This window comes from Camponotus vicinus, unplaced genomic scaffold, assembly GCF_025532165.1.
Source record: "Camponotus vicinus isolate PSW18456_S1 unplaced genomic scaffold, iyCamVici1.0 SCAF_5, whole genome shotgun sequence".
NCBI classification, from domain to species: Eukaryota; Metazoa; Arthropoda; class Insecta; order Hymenoptera; family Formicidae; genus Camponotus; species Camponotus vicinus.
Window position 1 is genome coordinate 654,509 of NW_028141977.1, and position 26,138 is coordinate 680,646.

Consider the following 26,138-nt stretch of genomic DNA (forward strand, 5'->3'; position numbering starts at 1 on the left):
ACAGATAGAAAAGTCACTTTAAAATAAAAGCGTATATTATCTATTAATAATAAAGATAGAAGCATCAGCGGCGTACATAATTTTTTTTGTGTTATTCTCCTGTCACGACATAATAAAGCACGCATCATGATTAATACCGGAAGTGTCGTGTAAAATATTGTGCGATTGAAAATATTGTTCTATTCCGACGACTAGTGTGCACGCGATCATAATTAATCGTCTTATAAATGTCTTGTGAACACCTTGAAGAAGCAAGAAGAGACGAATAAGAGAGGAGGCTCAGAAATATGTCAAGAAACGAAGCGATTATGGGATAAGCAGAATTTATGTAATTTATTTATTATTAATTATTTGCAAAATTAGTTGCTCCTTGATCTCTGCCAATAATGGTTTATTTTACGATACGTATAAAGCATATAAAGCATACTAGACTTTATTTAAAAATTTTTAAAATATTTACAGTAAAATATTTAATAATATTTATATTTTAACATTTTTTAAGTTTTGTTTAGATTTTTAAAATAAAGATTAGATTTATTTATTATATTTCATAAAAGTTAGTACTTAAAATTTTAAATTATGTAATTTTTCTTGTTAAATATCTTTAAAGATCAAATGAAAAATTCTATTGCGCACAATAATTATTTTTTCAAATGTTAATTAATTTGGGCACCGGTTTGTATATATAATTTGGATATATTTGTATCTTACAGATCAACACAGATGTGCAACTACAACTCCTTCGCTGCGCATCGTACTGGTGAGTCTTAATTTTTATATACATGTCACACTATAATATATATAGATATTATAATTTTTTTCTTCAAACTCTTTAACGAGTTAATTACTATTTGCTACTTCCTTGAGATATATCAATATATGTAGATATGATCTCACAATCAGTGTGAAAGGGAATATTTTAACTAGAAATATTATCGCGATAATAGTACAATATATTTATAATTATATTAATTGTTTTACGAAAAGCAAATTTTGAAATTTATTATGTTTTACTTTTTTTCATATAATTAAATTCTGCGTTTGTTCAACAAGTTGAAACCGTAAAATTCAATCGATTCTATTTTAAACAACTATACGAAACGTGAGAAACATTTTCCAGCAAGATGTTTCTAAGACACGCAAAACGTGCACTTTTGGCTAAACATTTAACACAAACGACTTTGAAATTTTTACCCGTGTAGTCTCAAATTGAAAATCTTTGAAAAATGTGTTAATAATAATATAAACATAATAAATAAAAACACTCAAAAGAGTATTTATAAATTTCTAAGTTAGAATGATAGGCCTCAATTTCTCTTCTCTGTTTGCAAATGAACAATTTGTTACATTAAATAATCTTTCATTAAAGGGTCCTCCAAATTAATATAATAGTAATAATATTTATTATTATTAAAATTAATAAGCTGCAATTAATATCAAATAAGGACAATAAAAAGTATATAACTTTTATGCTTACGCATAGTAAATTAATTTTAGTTTAGCTACCATGTCTATACTTATCAGCGATAGGATTTTTCTTCAGAATAAATTATATATTATATATTATATTAAAAACTGCATTTTTGCACACAAATATGCGCGCATAAAAATTTGCTAGATTAAATGGAAAAATTAAGCTTTATAAATATATATACCAACAATTTTTATTTGTTTATCCAAAAAAGTCTGCCGCAAAAGGTTGATCTTTTAAGCTCTTATCATACTGTAGTCGAGCAAAAATAGTTCTCATACGTCAGATTTGCGGAATAAAAATGCGTAAAATATATATGATAAAAAGCTTATGATATAAAATAAAAAAATGATAGAACTCACCAGTGACTCCGTTCTTGTTCCATTACACGACAGTAAATATACTAGCGTAACATCTGCGCGTTTTTCATAAAAATACTAACGCCAGAGGTCATAATTTTTAATAAAACCTGACAGAAATAATTTATTCTCAGAAAGATCATATGAAACATCTTATTGCTGATAAGTATAAACATAGTAGCTAAACTAAAATTGATTTACCATATAATATGACATGACACAAGCAAATAAGCTTCTAAAAGTCTTTTAAATTATTATAAGTAACATTATAAAATTTTAAAAGATGCATCTAAAGAAACATTTAAATAAATGAGATACTTTAAATATTTTTACGTCATCTCTCTGCTATATTTGTGTCGCATAAAAAATGTAACAAATTGCTTCATACAATCAATTCTCTCGATAATAATTCTAAATTATTAGTACGATATAATATTTATGCATATTTTTATTTCTTGTTATATTGATATAAAACGATATTCATAACCCCTTGTATTAATACAAACGTCACGTATTCGGTTGATCAATCCTGTGAAACAATCTCGACGTAGAGATTAATAATTTTTCCCGCGTTATCGCAATCACGATAATCGTCCCTGGAAAGCCCTTTAAGATCACGAGAATTTCCTTCCTTCCCTCGCAAAACGAGTATAATCTCAAAATTGCATCTTTCGGCGACCAAACGGAGAACACGAGTTGCGCGCAGATGCTGCGAGGGAAGACGGATATTTTCCGCACAGCCGGTGCTTGCCTCGGATCCAAGGTCTGACCTCCCTCGGGCCGCTTCGAGAATCGCGTAGAAGGTTTCGACCGATGAGGGCTGCCAAGGGGTGCCAGAAGGGAAAGGAGGGGGAGGAGGTAGGAAAGCGCGTGAAGGAACGTGCGTTGCGCGGGTGTGCGAGAGCGAGAGGGTCGCGGTGAAGGCGGGCGAGGGAGGGATAGAGAGAGGGAGGATGAGAGGGAGAGAGAGAGGGAACGCTGCAAAACGTGCAGCCGATGTGAGCGAACCGAGAGAGGCGCTATGTGACGACTGACCCAGTTACGCGGCGGAGGTAATGACCGATACTACACCACCTAACCCTCCTCTTCCTCCTCCTCTTTCTCTCCCCTACTCCCTTCCACCTCCAGGCGGTAGTTCCGATCCCTCCTTGCGCCGGTGCTCGACTATACTACGTGCGTGCATTACGTGTACGTACATACATATATGCGTGCATGTGGGCTTACATGACGAGGGAAGGGGAAAGACGGACGTTGCAGGCGTGCCACGCACACGCGTGCACACGCATACGCTCTCTCGAAGCGATAGGGATACGATAGACTCGCTAGTGATGAAATAGGTTGTCCGGACTCCACATGGTAGTTAGGTTCTTCCTGAGGGTTGTTGGCAAATGCTAACTTTGTAGTAGGGGTTGCGAATATCCAGGTTGAAATGAGTTTAAAATATAAAAATGACAACATCTATAAATTATTACGGAATAAGGTGTTAAATAAAATATTATAAGCTTACGACATATATAAATTTAAATATTTTAGGGTTTTATATCTTTTCGTTATGTTATTAATAATATTACACGTGCAATCGTAAAATTAGCCAAGACTACGATAAACGATAAATAAAGTTTTTATGATGACAAGAATTTTATTTTTGTTTTTAATGTAATTATTAATATATTATATAATATAGAATAATTAAAACATCTATAGTAGATAATATTTCGTTCAATGTTCTATTAAAAAATATAACATCGAAAAGGAATGTCTCCTCATCTCTAAAATTTAAATAAGAAATAAAACTACTTATAAAATTACTTATAAAAAAGAAACTCTTCTAACTTTCTGAAATCGCGAGAGAAAGAGAGACGGAGAGATTATATACTCTGATTTCTATTATTAAAGGTATAAAAAGTCGATATATCGTCTATCGGACACGTAACGAGTGCAAAGCTCGGAGCTTTCAGCGAGTTCACACGAAGAGATCCTTGGCCAGCGCGAGCCAAAGGGTCCTCTCTCTCTCGTGCACGATGTGCACGCTCTACTTGCTATTCGATTGACGGAAAGAGCTTCTTCGTGCAAACGTGGTGGAAGGTGACGATGCGGATGACGAGGACTGTCGATTGATAGAGAGCGGAGTCCTTTTTCACGATCACCCCACGGCGTGATTTTTTATCCGAGATTTTTATTCCTTGATCCGTGTGCAAGTTTATAAATAACTGGCATTGCGCAACGTGAGATCGTATTAATTGCGCGGTATCGCGATTGTTAATGTGCATAAATGTATCGACAATGAGTATTTGCTACATTGTTCAAAGAACGACTATTAAATATACATGAGGGACCGCCACGCATTACGTCTAGTTATTAATGGCCGAGATTTCTTTGCATTTGATGAACCTGCAGTTTCTCTAAATTCGTTGTAAACGAGAATTTCATACAACTAACTGACTCTAGTATCTTGTATATGTGTGTAGTTTACAAGATTTTATCATTATGTACAAAGAAGTATTTATAAAAAAATTTTCTGTTATATTTTTAAAATATTAATAAAATATTAATAAAATAATGATATTATTAAAATAAATATTTAAATTTATATATATGAAAAATATAAATATATTACAGTATGCAATTGTAAGAGAATCTAAAAATGTGTGTAAAGTCTTTTTAAAGCTATCGACTGCAAGATGTTTCGTTTTTCTCCTATCGAGTAAGGTCGGAGGATATTACGCGATGATTCACAATTGCGCACAAGGCAAGGAGTCATTGCTCGTGCGCAAGGTGGACTCGTAAGAAATAGAAAAAAAATGACAACCTTGTTGCAGCTGATTTATAACGTGTGACGGACGAGGAACTCGTGCTATGCGCACGCAGAGTCCTCGCGAAGAATAAAGTCTCACAGTTGTGTGGTATGTAGGCATCCCGTTTGCGAAATATCCTGCCCGATAAACGCGGCGCATTTTCAATCTAGAGCCCGTACATGAATACAACGTTTATTACATACACGAGATACTGTGAATAAAAAGTCACGAGGCAAAAAACTAACTACTCTGACGCCGATTATACTCGGAATTTTTATCATTAAACAAGTAAATATATATATAATATTTTTATTTACTTATTAATTAATGTATAATTGTAAAGGAAGATGATTATCATTGCGTAGGAGTCTAGATTGGAAATTTAAATTTATTTTAATTTAGAAATAAAACAAAGAATATTCTAAAAAAAGAATTTGCGACAATTTATAAGGCAATTATCGTAGAATCATATCTTGAGAATATGACGATCACGATGTTGCGCAAATTTTCTGCATCGTTGCATTTATGTGATTATATGAATATATATATGATGTATTTTTTTCGTCCTCACTTTGCTCGGAATAACGACAAATCGTCGTGCTAGAGCTAGCCTGTTTACGCGGTTGCAATTGCACGGTCGAAGTTTAACGAAGATCTGGGTCAGACGGCGTTTGAAATCCTTGAATCGTACGCTCGCGCGATAGAAAAAAAAAAACGTTCACCTATAGCGAATAGGAGTCTCGTTCCAGAAGTCGTTGCCGGGGATAGCCTCGATGTATATGCATGCCATACCCCTGGCACTGAGGTCGACGCCGTTTCTCGGCGACTTAAAGAAGGCAGACAAGGATTCCGCGCGTACTTGCCACTCGCTGTAGGTCACAGTCAAGTTGCGCTTTTCTTTACGTTAAACGTTACGTAATTTCGTGGAATAAGTCGCTTCAAGTCGGAAATTCCGGGCGACGCACGGATCCACGAATAAACGGGATCGGACGAAACAAACGCCATAAATTGACGCAATATTATTTGAATAACGATAGTTTTAAAATACGAAATAGCTCGAAGGAATTTACATCCGAGAATACTTGGGATAGGTCGCGCAATTGGAGCGTATGTCAAGTAACATCTTTATTTTATTTAAACTAGATTTCCTCTCTCTCTGTATATTTAATTATTTTATATGTCATACATTTTGTAATAATCTGGAATAGAAAAAAATATTAATAATTTATGTAAAAAAATAATAGAAATATTTAACGATCGCGTTATTATTTGTCGATCAAGTTTGAATAAAAACACATAAAGATGTAAATTCCTTTAACTATATATATGCTTTTTAAATATCATAAATTTGAAGCAATATATTTCTAATTTGATAGAAATAATAATTATATCCGCCTCCCAATAGAAATAATCATTTCCTTTTCATATAAATGTGATAAGAAATTGTTGAGTAATTTGCTGAGCAAATGATTTCTCATAAAAGTACTTATCTTTCATGTATCGTTATAGATATTGTGCCACGTAGAAAAAGAACTTTAAATATTTGGTTTCAGACTTAAATATTTAATTTCGTTGACATTTATTCCATAAACAACAAGAGAGAATAATACTCTTGGACGAAAAATGATAAAGCATTAGCAAGATTTCATCTTCATTTTCGTTTCGTGACTCATAACGATTTTTAAATTTTTCCTATAACTTTGAAAAAATCGTGCATGTAAAGACATCATTACGTAACAATCGACTCTAAGGTTTCTAGCACGAAGCCTGAGATTTTATCACCCGCCTGCTCTACATTGCGAGGAACATAATTCGGTACGGCGGATTATCCATTACGATATTTAGGCCGAATATTCTACGACAATTTCTAGCGAAGTAGCAACAAAATTCTATTTGCGTTCGCTTTTATTTCTAGCTAAATTATTGAAAATAATTCACGTATATTTTTGTATCGCGATTTAAATACATATACATGCAATGTGAACACGTTAAGGAAATAATACACGATACAAGTGTCACATTCTGTCAAAATAAATTTCAATCAAAATAATCAAAATAATTTTTTTTTCTAATGGAACAATCAATTACACGTTTGCAAATGTTATCAACGCGTCCGACAAATTAGCATGTTCCTCGAAAGTTCCATGTTGCGAAAGTGTTTGTCTTATCCGACTGTAAAAAAATGCAAACTTTCAATCGCAATCCTTGACTGAAGGCGCAAAGGGCAATCGAGCCATCATGCGAGCGTGGTACTCGATAACAATCTCGTGGGAGACGTTTTGCGTGGCGTGTGCAACCAGCAGCAGCACAATATGCAGCTGCGTTCTGCACTAGATCTTGAACACTTTCAATGACAAGGCGTAGACGACGACGAGGCGGCAACGGCGACGGTCGCGAGAGCAAGGGAGAGGGACACAAATTATCCGACCGAGTGCGACATAGTCCTCCTACAGTAGTACGCGATAAGACGAAGTAGGCCAAGCAAAAATTGGCCGATACCTCGCAAAAGTAGGCGGAAAAATGGACGCGCGAGCGCGATAGCGAAGTTTAATGCCAGCGACGCTTTCTATGTCCGAGTCGCTTATGCAATTAACTACGCATTGCGAAGGAAAAACGATATTTTCTTTTTGCGTCTCAATGAGTTAATAATATCATTGTTAATTGTTTTTTAATTATTCCTTTTAAGTATTTAATAGAGAAATAGAAAATACATCCAGCTTTGCACATATTGAGATATTAATAATTTATTGTAATATTGTCTTTTGCATTAATTTTTTGATTGTTATTTTTAAAAAAAATTACAATTTTTTGGTATTACATTATATAAATAGCTTGAATTTTTTTACATACATTATTATTTATTTAAATAATAAATTAAAATATCAAAATGTCTGAATAATTTTAGCGACAAATTTTAATGTGAAGGTTTCAGTCCTTTTTATACAACTTTTATAAATTTAACTTCAACATTTGTGTGTACATTAATATTTAATATCGAAAATATCAGTGAAATTACCCAATATGCGTGTGCTTGCATATTCATGTCAAAGTTTCCCCGGCGCTGTTATCTCTCCTACTTCGTGTATAGATAACGTTTTACTTATAGCCTTTCTACGCGAATAGAAAATTGTACAATGACGTCAATTTACATCATACAAAAGATATTTCGTAGTAACTAAATATAATTATTTACTCCCGAAAAATAATCTTTAATTTAATATTGCAACGAATTGTATAGAATAATTGTAAGGGTTAAATTCAGACTAAAATGGGTATAATTGATAATTTTCGGAAATCGCGAAAAAATGTATTTCGCGTCAACCAGCAATGTTGAATCAATATTTTTTACACGTGTGATACGCATCTCGGAAAATTCATCGAAATTGCGCCGAATTGAATCCTTGGCGGAAACACAATTTGTACGATTCTCATCGCGTCGAATTCTTCCGGATCCGTTGATGCTGTTGCTGCATCGCTCGATCGGGCGCGACGATGCGGCAGCATCGAATCTGTCAGCGCGTCGCTCGACGTATTAACGCGCACAGTCGACGACGGGGTTCCGACCGAAGCGGCGACTAGGCTTGCGTTCGGGTCGATGTATTCTCGGTTGTTTATTTAGGCCACGGGAGGTGAATCGTTCGCTCTCTTAACGCTGGCAAGCGGAACGCACGGCCGTGTACACGTCTGTTGCAAAAAACGCGGCGGCGCGTATAAGAAAGAGTTGTCGCGTACTGTCGAGCGTCGTCCCGATGTCGTACGATCAAAGAAAAGTCCACATAAAGCGTGGAAAATCTATCTGTGTTTATAATAATTCCGAGGGGTAAACCGCTGATCAAAATTATGTACACTAATGCCCAATTCCTGGGCATTACTGCTAAATTTTTTAAATTTAATTTAAATTTTAATAAATTTAAAATTATTATTTGGAAAAAAGACTTAATAATACTTTAATAACGTCCATAATACGCATTAATACTTCAATAAAACCTAATAATGCCCAAGTAATGCCCAGTAATGCCTTAAATCTGTACACCGCAATGCCCTCAGCGGTTTACCCCTCGAATAATTCATTTTATAAATTAGCTTCTTATATATTATATATATTTTTTTATGTATTGTGAGATATATTGTGTATTGTATTGTATAGATTGTCTTTAGGGCCACTTTGGAATCGGTATTTCTTTAATGAAAGTATCGGAAAACAATTTATAACTTATGAATAATTATGTAATATTAAAAGATTCTTCCGCAAATTAAATTTGAAGACATTCCGCAAATAACCGCAACAGCATGATAAATAGCAAATGGTAATAAAAGAGATGCAATATATTGGATAATGAAGCTTATTCCTCCCTTAATTTCATGATGTGATCTAATGTTCACGAATATATAATTAAAAAAAAAAAAAAAATAAACTGAAATAGAGAATATTGAAAATCGAAAATTTACGATGATTAATATTTTTCGCATTAAAATCCAATATTTCTTATTTAGAAAAATTAGTTTCAAACAATTTATGAACGAAAAGTGATTCATTAAATCTAAGATATTGCGTATAAAATGTATTCTATGTCAAGCTTATATAAATGTAATTTTGCACTTGCTATTTCGAGACCTATAATTAAAAAAAACGTAGATTCTTTTATAACACAAGCTGTAGATAGATCTTCCACTCACTTGTTTTCAATCTGCAATCATTTTTAGATATAAATTATGCAAAACTTGCATGCGCAAAATGTAAATCGATTCATTGTTTTTTTATATCAGTATCATATCAATCAATTTCGGAATGCCGTCGTCTTCGTGTTGCACTAAGTGCTACAAGGTGAAACGAGATCAAGACATCATGCAAAGTGCACGTCTCATGTTTATTCCACTCCCGCGATACAAAATATAAGAAATGCATAACTGATTACGACATCTCGATGATGCAAGTCAGACAAAGTATGACAGCACCGGTGAATGGGTTCGATCATATGCATTATGTGCATTTATACGTGTCATGTAATAGCAAATACATTATGTAAAAGATATTATTATATATAATGTATATTATTAGATATATTGTTAATATAAAAATATAAAAAGAGAAGGAAGAGAGAGATAAATTACTAGCTTTTCATAGTTTTTAGTATCTTCCTAATAGAAACAATTATTTAAAAATATTTGGATTGTTGTTTGTAAAAATTATATTAAAATTTTTTACGTATATGCACACAAAATCGTAATAAATACGTATATAAATATAACCATTATCATATTACCACATATCAAATATAACTATTTAACAAAGCTATATTGAGAACAAACGATTTTCATAAAGGCTAATTCAACCATTACATTTTCATAAAACGGAAATTTGCAATTAAAAGAAAAATTATACTATTTCTTTATTCACTTACTTCTCTTTTTTTTCATATTTGCAAAGAACTTCCACGTTGTTTCAAAAACGGATATAATTATTGTTGTAAAACAGATATAAATATTGTTGTAAAACGGATATAATCTCCCACCATATTGAAAATGGCGATTGTGATGAATCAAGAAGCATGCACTGTCGATATCTAGCTCCTGACCTTGTTCGAGATGAATTTATGCAGATATACAATATACGTACGATAAAAGATATCCGCTTGCCACGTTATGGGTACAATGAAATGTACTGTGCATAATATTATCATGATATTTGCAATTTTTATATGTATAAAAAAAGATTGCATATTTTTGTTGAAATGTTATAAATTTTAATGAAAATTCATTCTTATTTGCACTTTACTTTAAGTATCATATAAATCATATAATATTATTTTAATGGCAAGTAGAATACATAATGTGCGAATTTTTAAACGTATATAATTCGTACTTTAATAAAAAAACTAAAATTGTTTTTATGAATAATTATTATTTCTGTTTTTATTTTTATACAGTAGTATAATAATAAGTTTATTATATTTTAATAATATAATAAAATTATATATTTCAAAATACACCAGTTTAGTGTAAATATTTTCTTTTCAAAAAATAAGATAAGTACAAAATTGATTTTTAAGATCATCATATTTTATAGAATATTATATATTAAATATATTTGAGTTTCATGCAATATATAAAATGTTAAAAATATGATTTTATTCTCCAATTCAAAAATTGTCTACAATACCTTCCAGCAGATCTAAATCGTATATAATACATTGAACTTTAATTATATATTTATTGATAATGCCTTTAAAATATGAAACGATCATTTTGTGTATTTGTAATTACCATAAGAATCATTGTGAGCAATGACCAACAGTTTATGAATTTCATCTGGGAAACATTAACACGCTGAGAGAAAAACTTGTATATTTTTCTACAAAATTTCTAATATATATAAAATATTTATTTTAATGATATACCAACATATAGCTATATTTATTCCCGTGGAGCGCTTTTAATTTGTGCAGCGAATATAAAATTTGTTCGTCAATATAAAAATAATACATAATGTTTAAATATAAAAAAATGGCAGATTAAAATGAGAAAAAAATAAAGAATTATTTTTATAGAACATTTTACGTAAATATTTCGCAAAAATAAGTTTGTAGTTTAAATATTGATGTGTGAAAAGTCTTTAAATTCAGTGCTAGGTTTGTTTTAAACGTATCGGTGCCGAAATTTTATTTATAATTAATAAAAATAAAAAAAAATCATCATTTACATATAACATTAATGAAAAAAAGAAAAGAGACTTTAATATTTGATTAAATTTGAAAATATAAAATTTAAAAACTTATTACGATATATACCGCTAAATTAAATACTGAACGATAACTACTGCTTCGTGCAAGTCTCCTCAAGAACGTAAAAAAGAATGTTAAATTAAACTAATTTGGTAAAATTTGTTAACTGCATGACTTGATAACGACAGATCCTACAACTGAATTAAGTGAAAATATTCGCTGCGTTACGTAAAATTAATATACAAGGATTGTATAGTAAATCACAAAAAAGCATTTATTTCAATTGCAAACTTCACATTCCTATAATAAATATCGCATACACTTTAGTTGCGGTAAATTTGCAATTTTATCAGAATATTCAATTTTTCAAATTAAAAGATATTACCTAAAAATCATCTTTTTTATTTAAATGATAAGCTTTAAAATCAGCTACGCTAAACAAAATGCAAGCGTTTTGCAAACATTGAGGAATTCTCTGTGAATAAATTTACAACATTCCACGAAAACAAAATAAAAAAAATATTCAATAATTGACAATTCCTGAAAATAAGCTGCGCCTGATATGAAGAGCCATTCAAATAATCCGATCGAAATACTGAACTCGGCAAAACTGATGACTTTGTCGAACAACAAAACCTACGATTTTATCCCGATCGAATCGATCGCACAATTAATCCTTTCGAACGGTTTATCGAAATATTCAGCAAATATATCTTTCCTTTTAGTAGAAAATTTTGTAAACTAAATTAGAACTAAATTAAAATAGAGGTTTCATAGGAATTGGACAAATTTATAATATAAATTTACGTTTATATTTAAACTTAAATTCGAACGTCAAATATTTCTATCGAGTTTTCAAGATCGAGCGCGATTTAATTCTCTTAATCAACGGGAAATTCTTTAATCGCAAAAATGTCAGTTTGAAATTCCACTCGGTTAAAATTTCAAATTCACACAGTTATTCCAAGTTAAGAATCATCGGTCAAGGGTCACCGCAGTTATTAATTAGCGAGCCTCGCGGCCACGGGCGTGCGACAGATGCAAATGAGTGTGGGCGTCATGCCGAGAAAAGGCCGTTGTGGCGATGCGTCGAGAGATTGCGTCGCGATCGCGCTCGTCTGTGTATTATTATTACCGGCGTGTTCGAATTGGCATTAACATTCACCGATACGTTCGTTCGTGCACTCTCGCTCTCGCGCATAGCCATCGAGATCGACGTACAACGTACACAGCGCGATTCGCGCCGCGTCGCGCCATTTTCGTAACGTGACTTTGTATCATGAACTTTTCGATGACGTTTGCGCAACCCTATCAGTCAGTTAACACAACATGTACGAGAATGTGAATGAATGTGTGCCGGTGGATGCGCGAGCGTTCTCGTCTAAAGTGAGATAAGAACAGTCATTAGCAGCTGTTAATGGTATATTAAGAATTTACACTACTATGATATTTGATATATGCATAGAATATTTAATCATAGTTTTATAAGTCAATATAAGAATAGATGAATTTATTCCTCTACTTGGATTACAAATATTCTATGTATAAATTATGCATATACATGTATTAGTGTGAAGCTTATTTGCATATTAAAAAATATATAAAAATCTAAATTATATTAACTTGCTAATTGATGACGAATAATAGGCGTAATTTTTTGATATCATTTATCATAAAAATTACTAAGGAAAAGAGAATGTTATAGATTGTTATAAATTTTTTGATATATGTGCATTTTATATAATTTTTCTCTCATTTAATTTATATCTATCGAACAATCAATTTACATAAATTAAAGGATGACTTGATATCATGTTTTTTTCTCGAGAAATCTAACCACTATCTCTGTTCGGTGACTCAAATTCCGATCGTACCAGCTACTTTGTTGTTGCATTGCAAAACTAGCGGCTCGTACGATGGTAGCTGGCACGAAATTGATTACGCAATTGGTGAAACTATCAGCCACCTATCAATCATAGATTCGCGCCAAGAGACCGGTCGATTACCCGGACTCGTCTCTCTGAAACTGCAGGATTCCACAAGTAAAAAAAAAAAGAAAAAAAGTGATTGTAACGATTATAACGTAAAGATGCAGGAATATCGACAGAATCCATTTAAATCGAGTACTTTGAACGAGACAGAATTTAAAAAATGCGGCAAGTCTTTAATAAGAAATGTTATAATCAGGCATCCTATCAAAGTCGTACGATAAGTTTGCAATCTCTCATTTTCCCCTCGAAATCCTCGCGCGATCATCACGAAGTATTCTTGAGGGGACGATTCCGGAAATTTATCAATGACTGAAAAAGAAAATAAAAAAAAGTTCTTCCCGATAGGCTACGGTTAAATGGTTACGTGATAGGTTCGCGGATTCCTCTTGCGCGGCTACAGTGGTAGCAGCCGGCAGTGGCCAGCCTATTAGAGTTATGCAACTAGTGAAACTATCCTGGCGGCGACGGCGGGGCCAGGTCGCCGCGCTCGCTCGCGCTCGCTCTCGAGGCCCCCGCGTAAGTTTATTGCCAAAGTTTTCGGACACAACGACCGCAGGTAACCCTGGACAAATATAGGGAACGGGCTAATGCGCATTCGCGTTGCCGAGCCCGCCGAGAGCGCGCGCGTGCGTTTGGGTAAGGTACATGCAAAATGTACGTATATACATGATACACACATACGTAAAATATATATATATATATAAATATATATACACACATATATGGACCAACACACGCGCACGATGTAATCGGCGTACTGCCGGCTGCCCTCCTTCTCCGCCCCCTGCTGTCTTATAGATTTGTATTCTCATTTTCTTGGTGTGATTGCTGCTTGTTTTTGTTGCGGGGATATACAGAATGTTCCGCATCACCGGTTTGATCAATCTTTGCAAATTATTATAAAGAAAAAGCCGCATTGTGTGCGATTATTACTATTCCACACGCTTTAATTAAATATAAAAATGCTGTATTAAATACTCTGAATTGATTAAAAAGTTTATTCGATTTTTTCATACATGTAAGATATTCGTCCGATAAATTTTTCATTATCTGGTTGCATTTTACGTGCAAAATTCTGCAACTCGATAATAATCGCAAGATCTCTCAGATCGCGTGGCCTCGGATACAGAAATAGACGCCTTTACCGACACCCACTATAAGTCATGGTACCTGTTTCACCGCGTCTTTTCCGCCCTCGCCCTTCCCTTTGCGAAACCATCGCGTCTTCCGAGCTGGCACCGTGAAAGTAGGTAGGAAAGTGGTATTAAGAAGAGAAAGAGGAGAAGGAGGAAGAATAGAGCGCGACTAGAGCGTTAAATAATCGCATTAATTGGGTTATCCACGAGGAAATGACCTACGGAGAGATTCAACCTCGTGCATCGGGATCTTCTGTCTCGTCTTCGTGCTTCTCCGTCATAGACGCCCTACCTTTTATCTAGCAAATCTGTCCGTTCACCTCCCCCTCCCTTGCATCATCGCTTTATCCCTCTCGCATCCTCCCGGCCACGTAACTCTGCCAGATCGGTCGATCTACCGTAATGACGTAAAGAAGAGTTTATTTGTACCCTGGACAGTGAAGCTCAATCACCATCGCCGGAGCTGTATTTAAGTGTCCTTTCAATTTAAACATAAATTATAATTGCTCTTTTTTCTGTTTTTTTTTTTTATAGTTTTTATAAGTATATTTGTGAAACTTTTCCTTGGAACTCTTTCTATTTTGTCGATTTATTTTTCTAAGGAAAGATTTTTCACTCATCTAATGTAAATAAAAATTGCAATGATTCAAACTTTATCTTTTACAAAATGGTAAAAAAATTATATGTGCAAAATCTCGTTAGATAATAAAATGATATAACGATCTTTTCTGATATTTGTGCGCATTGAAATTCTATAAATGAAGGTAAATTAAATAAACGAGACAGACTTTGCAAGCCAATAGTACATGTATGAATATATGGATTCCGATATTTTTTGTGTATATATTAAGTATACTTTTTGCTATGCTATTATTTGATATTTTTGGCGGACAGAGATCGAAAGAGTACCAGACATAAAATATTTTTTATTCTCACTTTCTGATTTATTATTTTTCTAAATATGTCTGAAACAAAAATACAGATCTACTTTATCTTCTATAAAATTATAATTAAATGTATATTAATTATATAAATATAGGAGCAATGTTTTATTGCACATAAAAGCGTAATAATTAAAAAATGAGCCGAGATAATCTTATCTTGCTGTCGCGATATAATACCCCGATTATTTCGTAGCGCAAATTAAAGCAAAATTATTAAAGCAAATTCAACGTTTTGCAAATAACGGCAAATCCACCGGCTTCGTTGAACCGCTTTCGTTATGTAATCTGTATTTAGTCGAACGTACGTTACGTAAAACGATATTAGGGAAGCCGCATGCAATTTTACCGATTACCGTCAATTTTATTAATTACGATAGAACAAGCAGAATAAAAAAGCAGAATCACGGAATAACGCGTTTCCGGTTCATTACCCCAGTGAACTATAAAGTACTATTACTCTCATTTTTCCCACCCTTCGGTCGCTCGCGTTATTACCACTCACCGCGTTAAATAACCGCGTTTAATTGCGTTTTATACAACGGGAAGTGAAATGACCTGGCCGTTTTAGCTCTCCCGTGGGTACTGTTTCGCGAATTCTATGGACGAGCGCGCCATGAATGAACGAATCTGAAAGAACGGTCGCGGAGTGACAAAAAAAAAGAATAATTTCCGATAAGCACCACTCTCGTTTTCATTCAGTTGAGCTGGTGATAGACTATAAACTTCGTGCCTGCACTCCTACGGCTACGCCTACTCTATTCCGCTTGAATCATCGGTCATGGAACGTTACATAAGCACGAATGATACTACCAAAATAAGTCAAAGCATTATTATCGAGTATTTCTCTGCCATCGGTGAATTTATTTCACCAATTTATTGGATTGTCTCAATTACACTCTTGTGCTTAATCACGAAAATTCATTGTCCTAAAATGCTGAAAAATAAAAATTTACATGAGTGTAGATATTTCGAGAATATATTTTTGAATTTAAATTTTAAAGTACTTTTGAACTCAAATTTTTCGAGATCTTCGAAAAAACTTGACAAAAATAAAACTAATAATATGTGTTAATAAATACATGTTTTCTGATTTATTTTTATTTTTCTAGTATCTTTGTGTTTTGAAAAAGTATAATTTCTGCAGAGTTATTATTAAAACTCGTTTCCATTCGCTTTTTTTATTATCTCCGCATTATATTTGCGCACTTGTTACTCTGTTCACATTATTGACTTATTTATATAATAAGTCCGCTTTTAGAGTTTCACATAATGTTTCATACCAGGAACAACTATTACGTATGAGTTCAAAGATAAATATCTGCATAGAAATAACAAGACGCAAAGTATGCCGAGAATGAGATTAATGACGAGATTAATGGTAGACCAATATTCGCGAAATGATAGAGATTTTCATTTTTCATTATAACCGACCCGATCGCGTAACGGCGCCTGATTGACTTGCATGTTCAGGAAGTGAGTCTGCTACTAAGTGAAAGTCGTTAGTCCGGAATATTAAACCGAATAAAGATAGTCGTTATGAGCAACGGTTCTACGCGGACAAAACACCGCGTATTTAAATAAACTCTTCATGAGTATCACGTGCATCGAAATCCGCTTAAAGTGGGGGGAGAGGTTTGTTTTTCTTCTAAATTAATAGTTTCCTTTTTCGCAAATCGCTCGTAATTCAGCAACAGCATAAAGACCTGTTTCATAATCATCGGTTTTTGGTGACTGAATTATAATAGCTCGTTATTAATATAATAAAGAATTAATTTATATATTTATATAATAAATTAATTTAATAAAGAATATCTTATTAGTTAATTAAATTAATAAAGAATAAAATTAAGAATTAATTTAATAATAAAAAATATGAACCGATGTCAAAGCGGTCCGAAATGTCACAATTGTGCAGATTATTGATATTTTTGAGAAAAACTGCCGCTCTCATTCTAAATCAGATACATAGCGCATATCAATAATAAACTATTCGTAACAACGCGCATAATTGTCCTACTAATGAAATGATATATATTATTAATAGATATTATATATGCTAATTAATTTTCTCGAATATTTGCGAGTAAGAGCTTAAATGCTGCTTTTATTTTATACTGATTATGTAAGAGATGGAAAAATTGACTTAAACTTTATCGATAAATTTGTCTCTCAAGTAGATCCACGATATATCTTGTCTATTTTATAGCAATTACTATTTTTTTAATAGATAATTAATTCTTCGTGGAAAATTATCGGTTTGCAAATATCGGTCACGTTTCGTAAACTTGATTACTAGACATGAAAGACACGAATCTTCCTTGGTGTTGTAGGAAAGTATCGATTTTCCGATTACGAAACCGGTGCGACGATGAGAACCTTCACGGAAGAGAGAGCGATCGGTCGCTGGCCTGCATGATACTTTCGTGCGAATGTGGACCCGCAGATATGCCGACAGTGATCGATTGCGTAAGCGCTAAGAAGAGCTACATAATTAATGCGTATCGCATTATTTCGTCCGTTTAACAGCATTCGGCAATTTCCATTATCAAGTTTGAACACCGAATTACTCGGATGAACTAAGTTTGGTCCAATTCCGATCGTTGCACGAATTACTCGCTTATTACTCGCTTAATTTTTTTCTTTTATGTAAATTTCAAATTGATATCTTTATTATTCATTTGATAAACAGCTCTAGTACATGAAATAAAAACAAATTAATAAAATACATAGAAAAAAATCCAATAGCAGTAATAATGTCAAATTTGGAGCAATATTGATGAGATACACTTTTAGTTGAAAATTAAATAATTCAATCTTAAAATTTAAAAAATCACACTCTTAATATTGAAAATTAAATAATTGCGAGATATATATACATATAATATATTTTTAATTCCTGAAAATGCAGACGTTATATACAAATAATCGTCCGGTATTAATAGCTATTAATTAATTTTTATTTGTGATTACGAAGAACTCAAATATATTAATAAAAAGCTCAAAGTTAAAAATGATATAAAATGACATTCGCAATTGAATCCGATTATCACAGCATTAATCTAATCTCTTTTTTATTTAGAATAATTGAGTGTAAAGAAATTTATAAAAATAATTATAGTACATTTTTTATCAGTTGTCTTTCTTAAATATTTTATAAAGCTCATCTTTAACTTTTTCGGTACAAATATATAATGAGCAGTTTTGTAGTCCACGTTGTACAATACCCGACAAGATTAAGAAAATGAGGAATCTAGAATCTTTCTTATGGACGGGTCGAATGTCTAATCTCGAGGCCGCAATTACACCTTTTCGCCACCAATCACGGCCAAAATCCGGCCGAAATAACATTTCGTGGAAACAGAAATATCAAAGCCGTCTCTATTTCGAGTCTCCTGCGCTCTTCATAAGACGAAGACATCGCTACAAGAGAGCGAGTGGCGTATTCGTTGGTACGACGACTGAGAGAAAGTAAGAGAGCGCCGGAAGAGTACGACGAGGATAGAGAAAGACAACTAGAAGGAGAATGCGGACAGAAGTGTATAGCGGGCAGAGCGGTATAAGTTCTGCGTCCCGTAGATGGTGTAGGTAGTAGAGTTGAACGAGTGTGGGAGGGTTGGGATATAGGGAGGCGGGAGGTGAAAGAAGCAAGGCGAGAGGGAGAGAAAGGGAGAGGCGGGGGCTGAAGCTCGTACAGGGGTTTATAGATAGCAGCGCATGGCCTAGAAACTGTGCCGCTCGGTGTTTTTGACCCTTCGCCTAGCTACCGCTTCTGGGCCATTGCAACACGACGTCGTGTTCGCGTCGCGTTAAGCCGTGTTCACACCATGCGAAAACGCGAGCAGTCGATACTCTCGCATCGCGCTCAATATTTCAAGCTTTATTTTCCAGCACGAAAAATGTTGCGTTATCTCACAATGTAAGGTGACAATCACATGTTTGAAATATTTTATACACGCGATACAGATTTGATATAATTCATATTTCGCTGAAAATCACATTTCATCTGCGGATTATCTAATCAAAAGCGAGTCTCTAAAATTCTTTAATCTCTACAAAGTTGATCATAGAATAGAAAAAATCATGTATTTTAATGAATTTGATAATTTTTATAGAAAAAATGTCGAATCTCTCGAGGTCCCTAGTTTGCGCAAAATTAACGATCGCGTGTTCGCTCGCGAGTAAGCTACAGTTTCTAAACCATTGCGACATGTCGTGAGTACTTGTTAAACGATATTCACGTTGCGACGACATAGTCTCGCATCTCGACTAAATGCAATCTCGAACTCTCCATCGACTCGCATGCGCATCGTAAAGCAAGACGATTAAGCTTTAAAAAAAACGGTTTGTCCCATTTTAAAGAAAAATTGTCGCGAGAAATATTTCTCCGAAGCATTAGTGGAGCTAAAGATAAACACGCCACCCTGTGTATCGCTAACAAATGTCTGGCCGCTTTTCATTGTATCGCACGTGAAATAATAATGCATCAGATTTCGTGCGGCTTATCGTGCCATCGCGGTACGTCAGAAACGCATCGCCGTTGTCTGAGATTGTTACGATTACGCGACACACACACACGTACGGACACACGCAAACGGTGTCCAACACCGATATGAATATATCAACCTGGAAAACTCGCCGCTGCTGTGTACGTACGTCCGACCTCCTTATCGACCATGGGTTCGACCTCGCGCGCAGTTATCGCTTCCGGGTCGTTGCTTCGTGACGGGTCATTTTAAGTATCGTTCACAAAGAATTTGTCGCACTTATGTATCGCGATCTCACCGAAAATGTCGAATCGTTTAATTCGACCGAGACCCTTTTAATCGAAATTGAAAATTGGTTGTTTTTATATTTATTTATTATGTATAATTAATTTGTATTATGAACAATATATATTTATAATAATTTAATTATTTATTAAATATATATATTTTATATATTTTTAATACATGATTAATACATTAAATATATATCATAAATATACTAAAAAATTATATATAATATTATCTATTATGAAATAATACACAATTAGAGAAATTGCGCGCTTGAAAATTCTGATAAAATGATTTTCTCATTTCCCCTAATGATATCTAGTATCGCGATAATTATAAGCGAAACTTTCTTTCTCATCTTGAACTTTGCGATTAAATGCAAAACGTAGAGTTTCTAGATCTTTATCCTTAATTCGTTTCGTATGCGGTGCAGCGGCATCTTTCTCGATCGGCTAACAAGTCATGATCTAAACCTTCTCCGGCGCGGCACTTCCTCGATAAGCAATCTCTCACTTCATTACGCCGCCTGTAAGACTCTAAGACGGTAAGAGCAAACGGCGGCATCGAGATAGCGAAAGCCATTTATAGTTTAAGCGTAGATCTCGAGACTGCACTTCCTCGTCGCCAGCTGATTTTCCATGCGGGCGCCGATCGAGTCGCATGTCCGGCTCTGCGCAACGTCTAAAGTGCAAGACGAACGAAAGCAAAATGGCTCATTTAGAGGCGCTTACGTGAAAAAACAACCGCCGTCGAGATTGACGAGATACACGGAGATATTCGCGCAGCCGCGATGATAACGGTTCGTTTATGCGCCTGCATGACTGACGTAAGAAACTTTCGCTCACCTCCACCGGCTCGCGTCCGTTGCACTACCTTGCACTTGCATCTGTGCCTGTGTAATGCACCACGAGACTTGCTCCGACGCGCGAGATAGCGACAAATGATTGGTGTAAGCTTGCCAATTCAATTCTTTACTTTGATCGGCAGGTGTTTATTTGATACATATGCGAAATTATTACCTTGAATCATGCAAATTCTAATGGCTAATAATTATATAGAACGTGGAATTATATAAGTAATTGTGCTCGGCAAGTTGCTCGGAATAAATTCCGAATATTGTGTTATAAATTCTAATCTGGAAAATTTTTATATAAATAATTATAAATACAATAGCTATATATTTAATATCTATAAAAATAATTTTCTTATAAATCTTTTGCATACGCGCATAATACATAAAGTATTAGATATTTTACAGAAAACATATAATTTAATATTACAACTATTTAAATATCTAAAAGTTATAATATTATTAATATAATAATATTAATTATGATTTAAAAATTATATACAATTCCAGTAAAAGAGATTGATTATGATGCTAGAATATCAACGACACATAAATATTTTTGTTGTCGTTTTGTCGAAAAAGCACCTCATCAAGCTCCTTTGTTTTCATTACTTTTTCTCTACAATCGTATTATCGCGCACAACATACGTTTCACATATGCGCAATGCAAATTATTCCTTCAATGACGACCCCGTATGCGCGTCACGCATTCAGCATGCACGCGTGACTGTCCAACGGGAATAGCGGATTCTCTGAAGAGCGAAAGTGACGGTGAACGAAGGGTATATCGTTTCGCTCGATACGGCAATTCACGTCGCAAATTTCTCATCAGGCACAATGCTATCTCATCGAATTTATTCGATGTGCACAAGTGAATTTATAGTCAATCTACAGGTATTACAGAAACTTTTGAGCATGAAGTAATAAAAAAAAGAAATCACCAAGAAATCTTTTATTTTTCCGCTATAGATTCTTTGGCTGAGAAATTTGAAATCAAAAAGATTATAAAACTACGAACAAAAAGTCGATTTACTTAATCGAAGAAAGCAAAAAAAATTTGCATTGAGCTTTTATTCGAATTAAAAAAAAATGCATTATGCGAATCAACATAAAGAATAAAATTATTTCCGATTCGTTTATCTGTCTGATTGAGTTCGTCTCTAAAAACCCGTTTGTGAGATCGTTGAATGGAAATGATGAGGCGAAAACGAGCGAGGAGCAGCGAAAGTGACAGCGTGAACGCAAAGCACCGCTATACATCGCGATGCATCCTCTGCTCGAGATCGACATATTTAGGTTTTTTACAGTACATCAAAACTATTGAATACGTTCTCCATAGATTCTTTGGTCAATTTGGAATAAAATTTTCCTCGGTGAAAATAAAAAATCGTCTATAATTTCGTAGTAATTTAGCATTGAATACAAAGACTTTTGGGGAATTAAATTTTAAGAGAGAAAGCAGATGGATTTTAGTAAAGAATTTTAATTTGACATTTAATTATAAAAATATAAGATTAAAAATCGAAAAGACGCGATAAATGATGATTTCGACACTTTTGGAAAAAAAAATCACCTTAAAATTGGCCAAAGTTATGGATTGAAAAAATGATTTATATTGAAATACGTTGATAGATTAAATTGTTATATTTTTTAAATTAAAATATTGCTTTGTTAGTGAATTTAATTAATGTGAAGAATTAAAAGATCAATAAATATACAAGAATAAATTTCTGCTCCAATAGAAAGTATTTTTCGAATTAGAACTTTGAAGAAATAGAAGCTAAACAAAATTTGATAATTTCTTCAGGATTTAATATGAAGTTTAGTTATTTAAAAAAATATTTTTTTTCCAATATAATTTTTTTTCATGAAAAATCAAATAAATCGAAATCGGTCGAAAGCTTTTGCTCCGCGAAGAAATTTACCACGAATGGCGATCCATGCCAGTAACTCGTAACACCTTAATTGATGCCCAACAGGGTCGGTTCTTTTGCCGAGAGAGCGAATGAAGCCATTAACACTACCTTCTCGCTTCTTTTCGACGCGTTCGCCTTCTTCGCCATCCTTGGCGTCATGTGTCTTCTAGGTTTTGCACGAGCAACACATATACACGTCGTACGGTTGCGCGAACGCGAAATATGTCGGTCGCCGCTTTCTCTTTGCCCAGCGGTTCTCAAACTCGCTTCCTGCTTTTATATTCGCTGCGAACGAACGGCGGCCTTCCCCGAGAGAAACGGCTGATTTGTCGAATTGTTGTCACGAATAATAATTCGATAAGTCAATTGAAATGATAATTTCTGCAAAGTTGACGTAGAATATTTTTGTTAATGACTTTTTGTTTAATAGTTTTCCTGAATTCGAAATCATAAATTTTGAAGGCAAACTCGCAATATTGATTAGATTTGGTAGTAATAATTAAATCTGACATTATAAAAATTTGAATAAATAAATTCATTTAAATTATATCAATGTAAAAATTATAATTTTCCTTATGGTTAGAAAAGTAGAGCAAACTTTTATCTTTTGTTCCATTATTTTAAAACTTAATTCGTTAAAATACTTTAGGAGATATTGAGATTTCCATTAAACAACAAGGAAAATAAAAGTTGGCAATAGTAAAAGTTGAATGTTGCATAACTCGGTATGGTCCTAAAATAGATATAAAAATTACAAAATGCGCGCGCATAAAAATTGAAAAGAAATGGTCAAGAGTTAATAACGAGTTATTTTCTTATTAATGTCACAACGGTTAAAAGCTATTATTATTACATCAAAGAGACACCGATACCAATCTGAATGCAGCACGATTCAACGCAACGTCATTAATCACTACTGCAAGCGTATGGGGCGTCAAATATACACACACACACACATACATACATACACAAACGGTAATCCTCGGCTAGTCTAACCATGCCATAATTTATGCGCGCCCTTTTCGCCTGCTGCTCATCTTACTTTAAGCAACAGGCTAGAATCGCAGAGTAATATGTCGCGGTTGGCAGTTTCTTAGCCAAAATCTCGCCACCTTGGCTCCATTAATAACAATCTGGGTAATTATCAGGTATTTGCTGTCCGCGAATAGCGATCGTTTCGAAGAAGCAACAAGCTTTCGGTCTGATTGTTGCTGCAGCGCATTTTTTGCGTCGTCTACCTATCAAAGAGACCCGCTATAAAATCTAATTTTCTCACGTCGCTCGAGTCGTTATCGCGAGAGAAACTTGAAATCGAGTAAAATTTGCTTCGTTTAATCCTTCTTGTAATAATGTATTCTCACCAACTTTGCCTACACTTGGTTAAGTTTACTTTAGGCAGAACTTTAAATACATATGCATGCGAACCTAATCTGTTCGCTTTCTATTGTATATCGTCTAGAATATATTTCGCACACTTATCATATACATACAGAATATGTATGCATATATCAAGTTTCGAATTACGTACATGTAGAGTTTAATCTCATCCCTGCAACTAGACAAACAGATCGCATTTTCGATCGCATTTTCCAGTGTAACGTGGACTCCTTGCAAAAGAGCGGGGGTTTCCAATCCTAGCAAAATGCAGAATGCGGTGCGGCGGTCGCTTCGGCTCTGCTGCGTTTACGTAACGGTAGAGAAACATCATCGTTAGTCGCGGTATAACGTCGAGAGTGCGTTAACCCCGCGAGGCCGAACGCGGCTTTCTCCGCAGCGGCGCCTCCCTCTCTCTTTTTCTCTCTCCCTCGTCCCTCTCTTCACCTCCGGCAAACTCCTTTCCCCCCCTCATCGTTATACTCGATTAAATTCACCTTCTCTCTACCATATCCCATGGCCGCCATACAGCGCCTGCTCTCTCCTGTCGCTTTATCCTGTCGCTTTATCCTGCCGATTTTTCCGCCATCCCCAATTTCGCAAATTTTTATGAATTATAACAGCTGACGGAAGCATTATCTCTAGATGCTAAATTGTCAACTTGTGTTCCGCACCGAAAGCAATTATATGAGATGGTAATTCGTGCAATTACATGCAAGTATAAAAGTTTATTAGTTTTTTATATTAATTTACCAAGTCGATTTTGAAAGTATCTTTCACGGAAAATCGACTCTCGATAGTAATTGACATATAAAATATAGTAACAGAATTCGTACTCTAGAATTTTCGGTTTCCTCTAAACCTTCATAGATATTCATTTCAAAAATATTCTTTAAATTTCTAGTTTTCTCTTGGGAGACTTCTCCGGAAAATTTTCCCGGAAATTTGACAATTTTCGCAATATGCGAAAATCTCTTTCGTGCAACGGGCTCTCGCGTGCTCGGCTCGTTACGTATGTGCCGTTTGCGCGCGTGTATGCGTGCGTATCTGACGGAAGAGGAAGAGAAGGAGCAGAGGTAAAGGGGGTGTCAACACAGGGTCGTCGGAAGGGTGGGGGAAGGACGCCCTTGCCCTTGGCATTGCCGCTCGATACGAATAGTCAGGGCTGTCCAAAACGGTGCCGAGCCAATTTAAACGTACGCGTGTAAGCCTCTCGCGCTTGCGGATGCCTTCCGCCGGAAATGAGGAGAGACATCAATTTCCGTGTTCACAACTGACTCGCGACGCATGATTTTCTGGAAATATAATAATCGCTTCCGTGTTACTTTCCTTGGAAAATATTGTATATTATATTTGCCCTAAAACTTCTTTGAGCTTTTTTCTTTTCATTAAAGGTTGATTTTGAATTGATTTTTTCTTAGCGAAAATGTTACAAGAGATACGCGTGATTACAGTTTTAGAGTAATTAAGAAATAAAGAACTGTAGGAAAATTAAATTTCAGAGAAAAAAAATCATATTTTTCAATTAATTTCAAATGGATTTTAATAGAACTTTAGTTTATTATACAGATTGAAATTTGATAAATGACAAATTGCCTGGATATTTTTTTTTTATTAAGGAGAAATTATCTCATCGTCAAAAATTGTTTTAATTTAAGAATTGATATATTTTGTACAAATAATATTAATGAAAATAAAAACAGTTCTTGCAAATACTTCTTATTAAACATTAGTAATTTTTGCTTAAACATACAGATGGTCTTTTTGCTTTTTATAGATGGAAGCAAACTAGAGAGAGAAAAATTTCA

At 34.2% G+C, this 26,138-nt stretch overlaps 1 protein-coding gene and 1 long non-coding RNA gene across 9 annotated transcripts in view; one reads left to right on the forward strand and one right to left on the reverse strand.

The window, feature by feature from the left end:
• Positions 1 to 26,138, reverse strand: part of LOC145971361 (uncharacterized) — a 157,611-nt gene that overhangs the window by 66,676 nt on the left and 64,797 nt on the right. The gene's annotated exons all lie outside the window — the stretch shown is intronic.
• Hr4 (nuclear hormone receptor 4) overlaps positions 1 to 26,138 on the forward strand; it is a 168,645-nt gene that overhangs the window by 62,721 nt on the left and 79,786 nt on the right. For 4 of the 7 annotated variants that reach the window (XM_083098909.1, XM_083098910.1, XM_083098913.1 and 1 more), the window contains one exon: positions 714 to 760. The exons of 1 other annotated variant lie outside the window; for it this stretch is intronic. In XM_083098909.1, coding sequence (XP_082955035.1) covers positions 714 to 760 — 47 coding nt within the window. Of the gene's footprint in view, positions 1 to 15; positions 329 to 713; positions 761 to 26,138 lie in introns of those variants that run through there. 2 more of the 7 variants (XM_083098915.1, XM_083098914.1) reach the window with 2 other exon arrangements.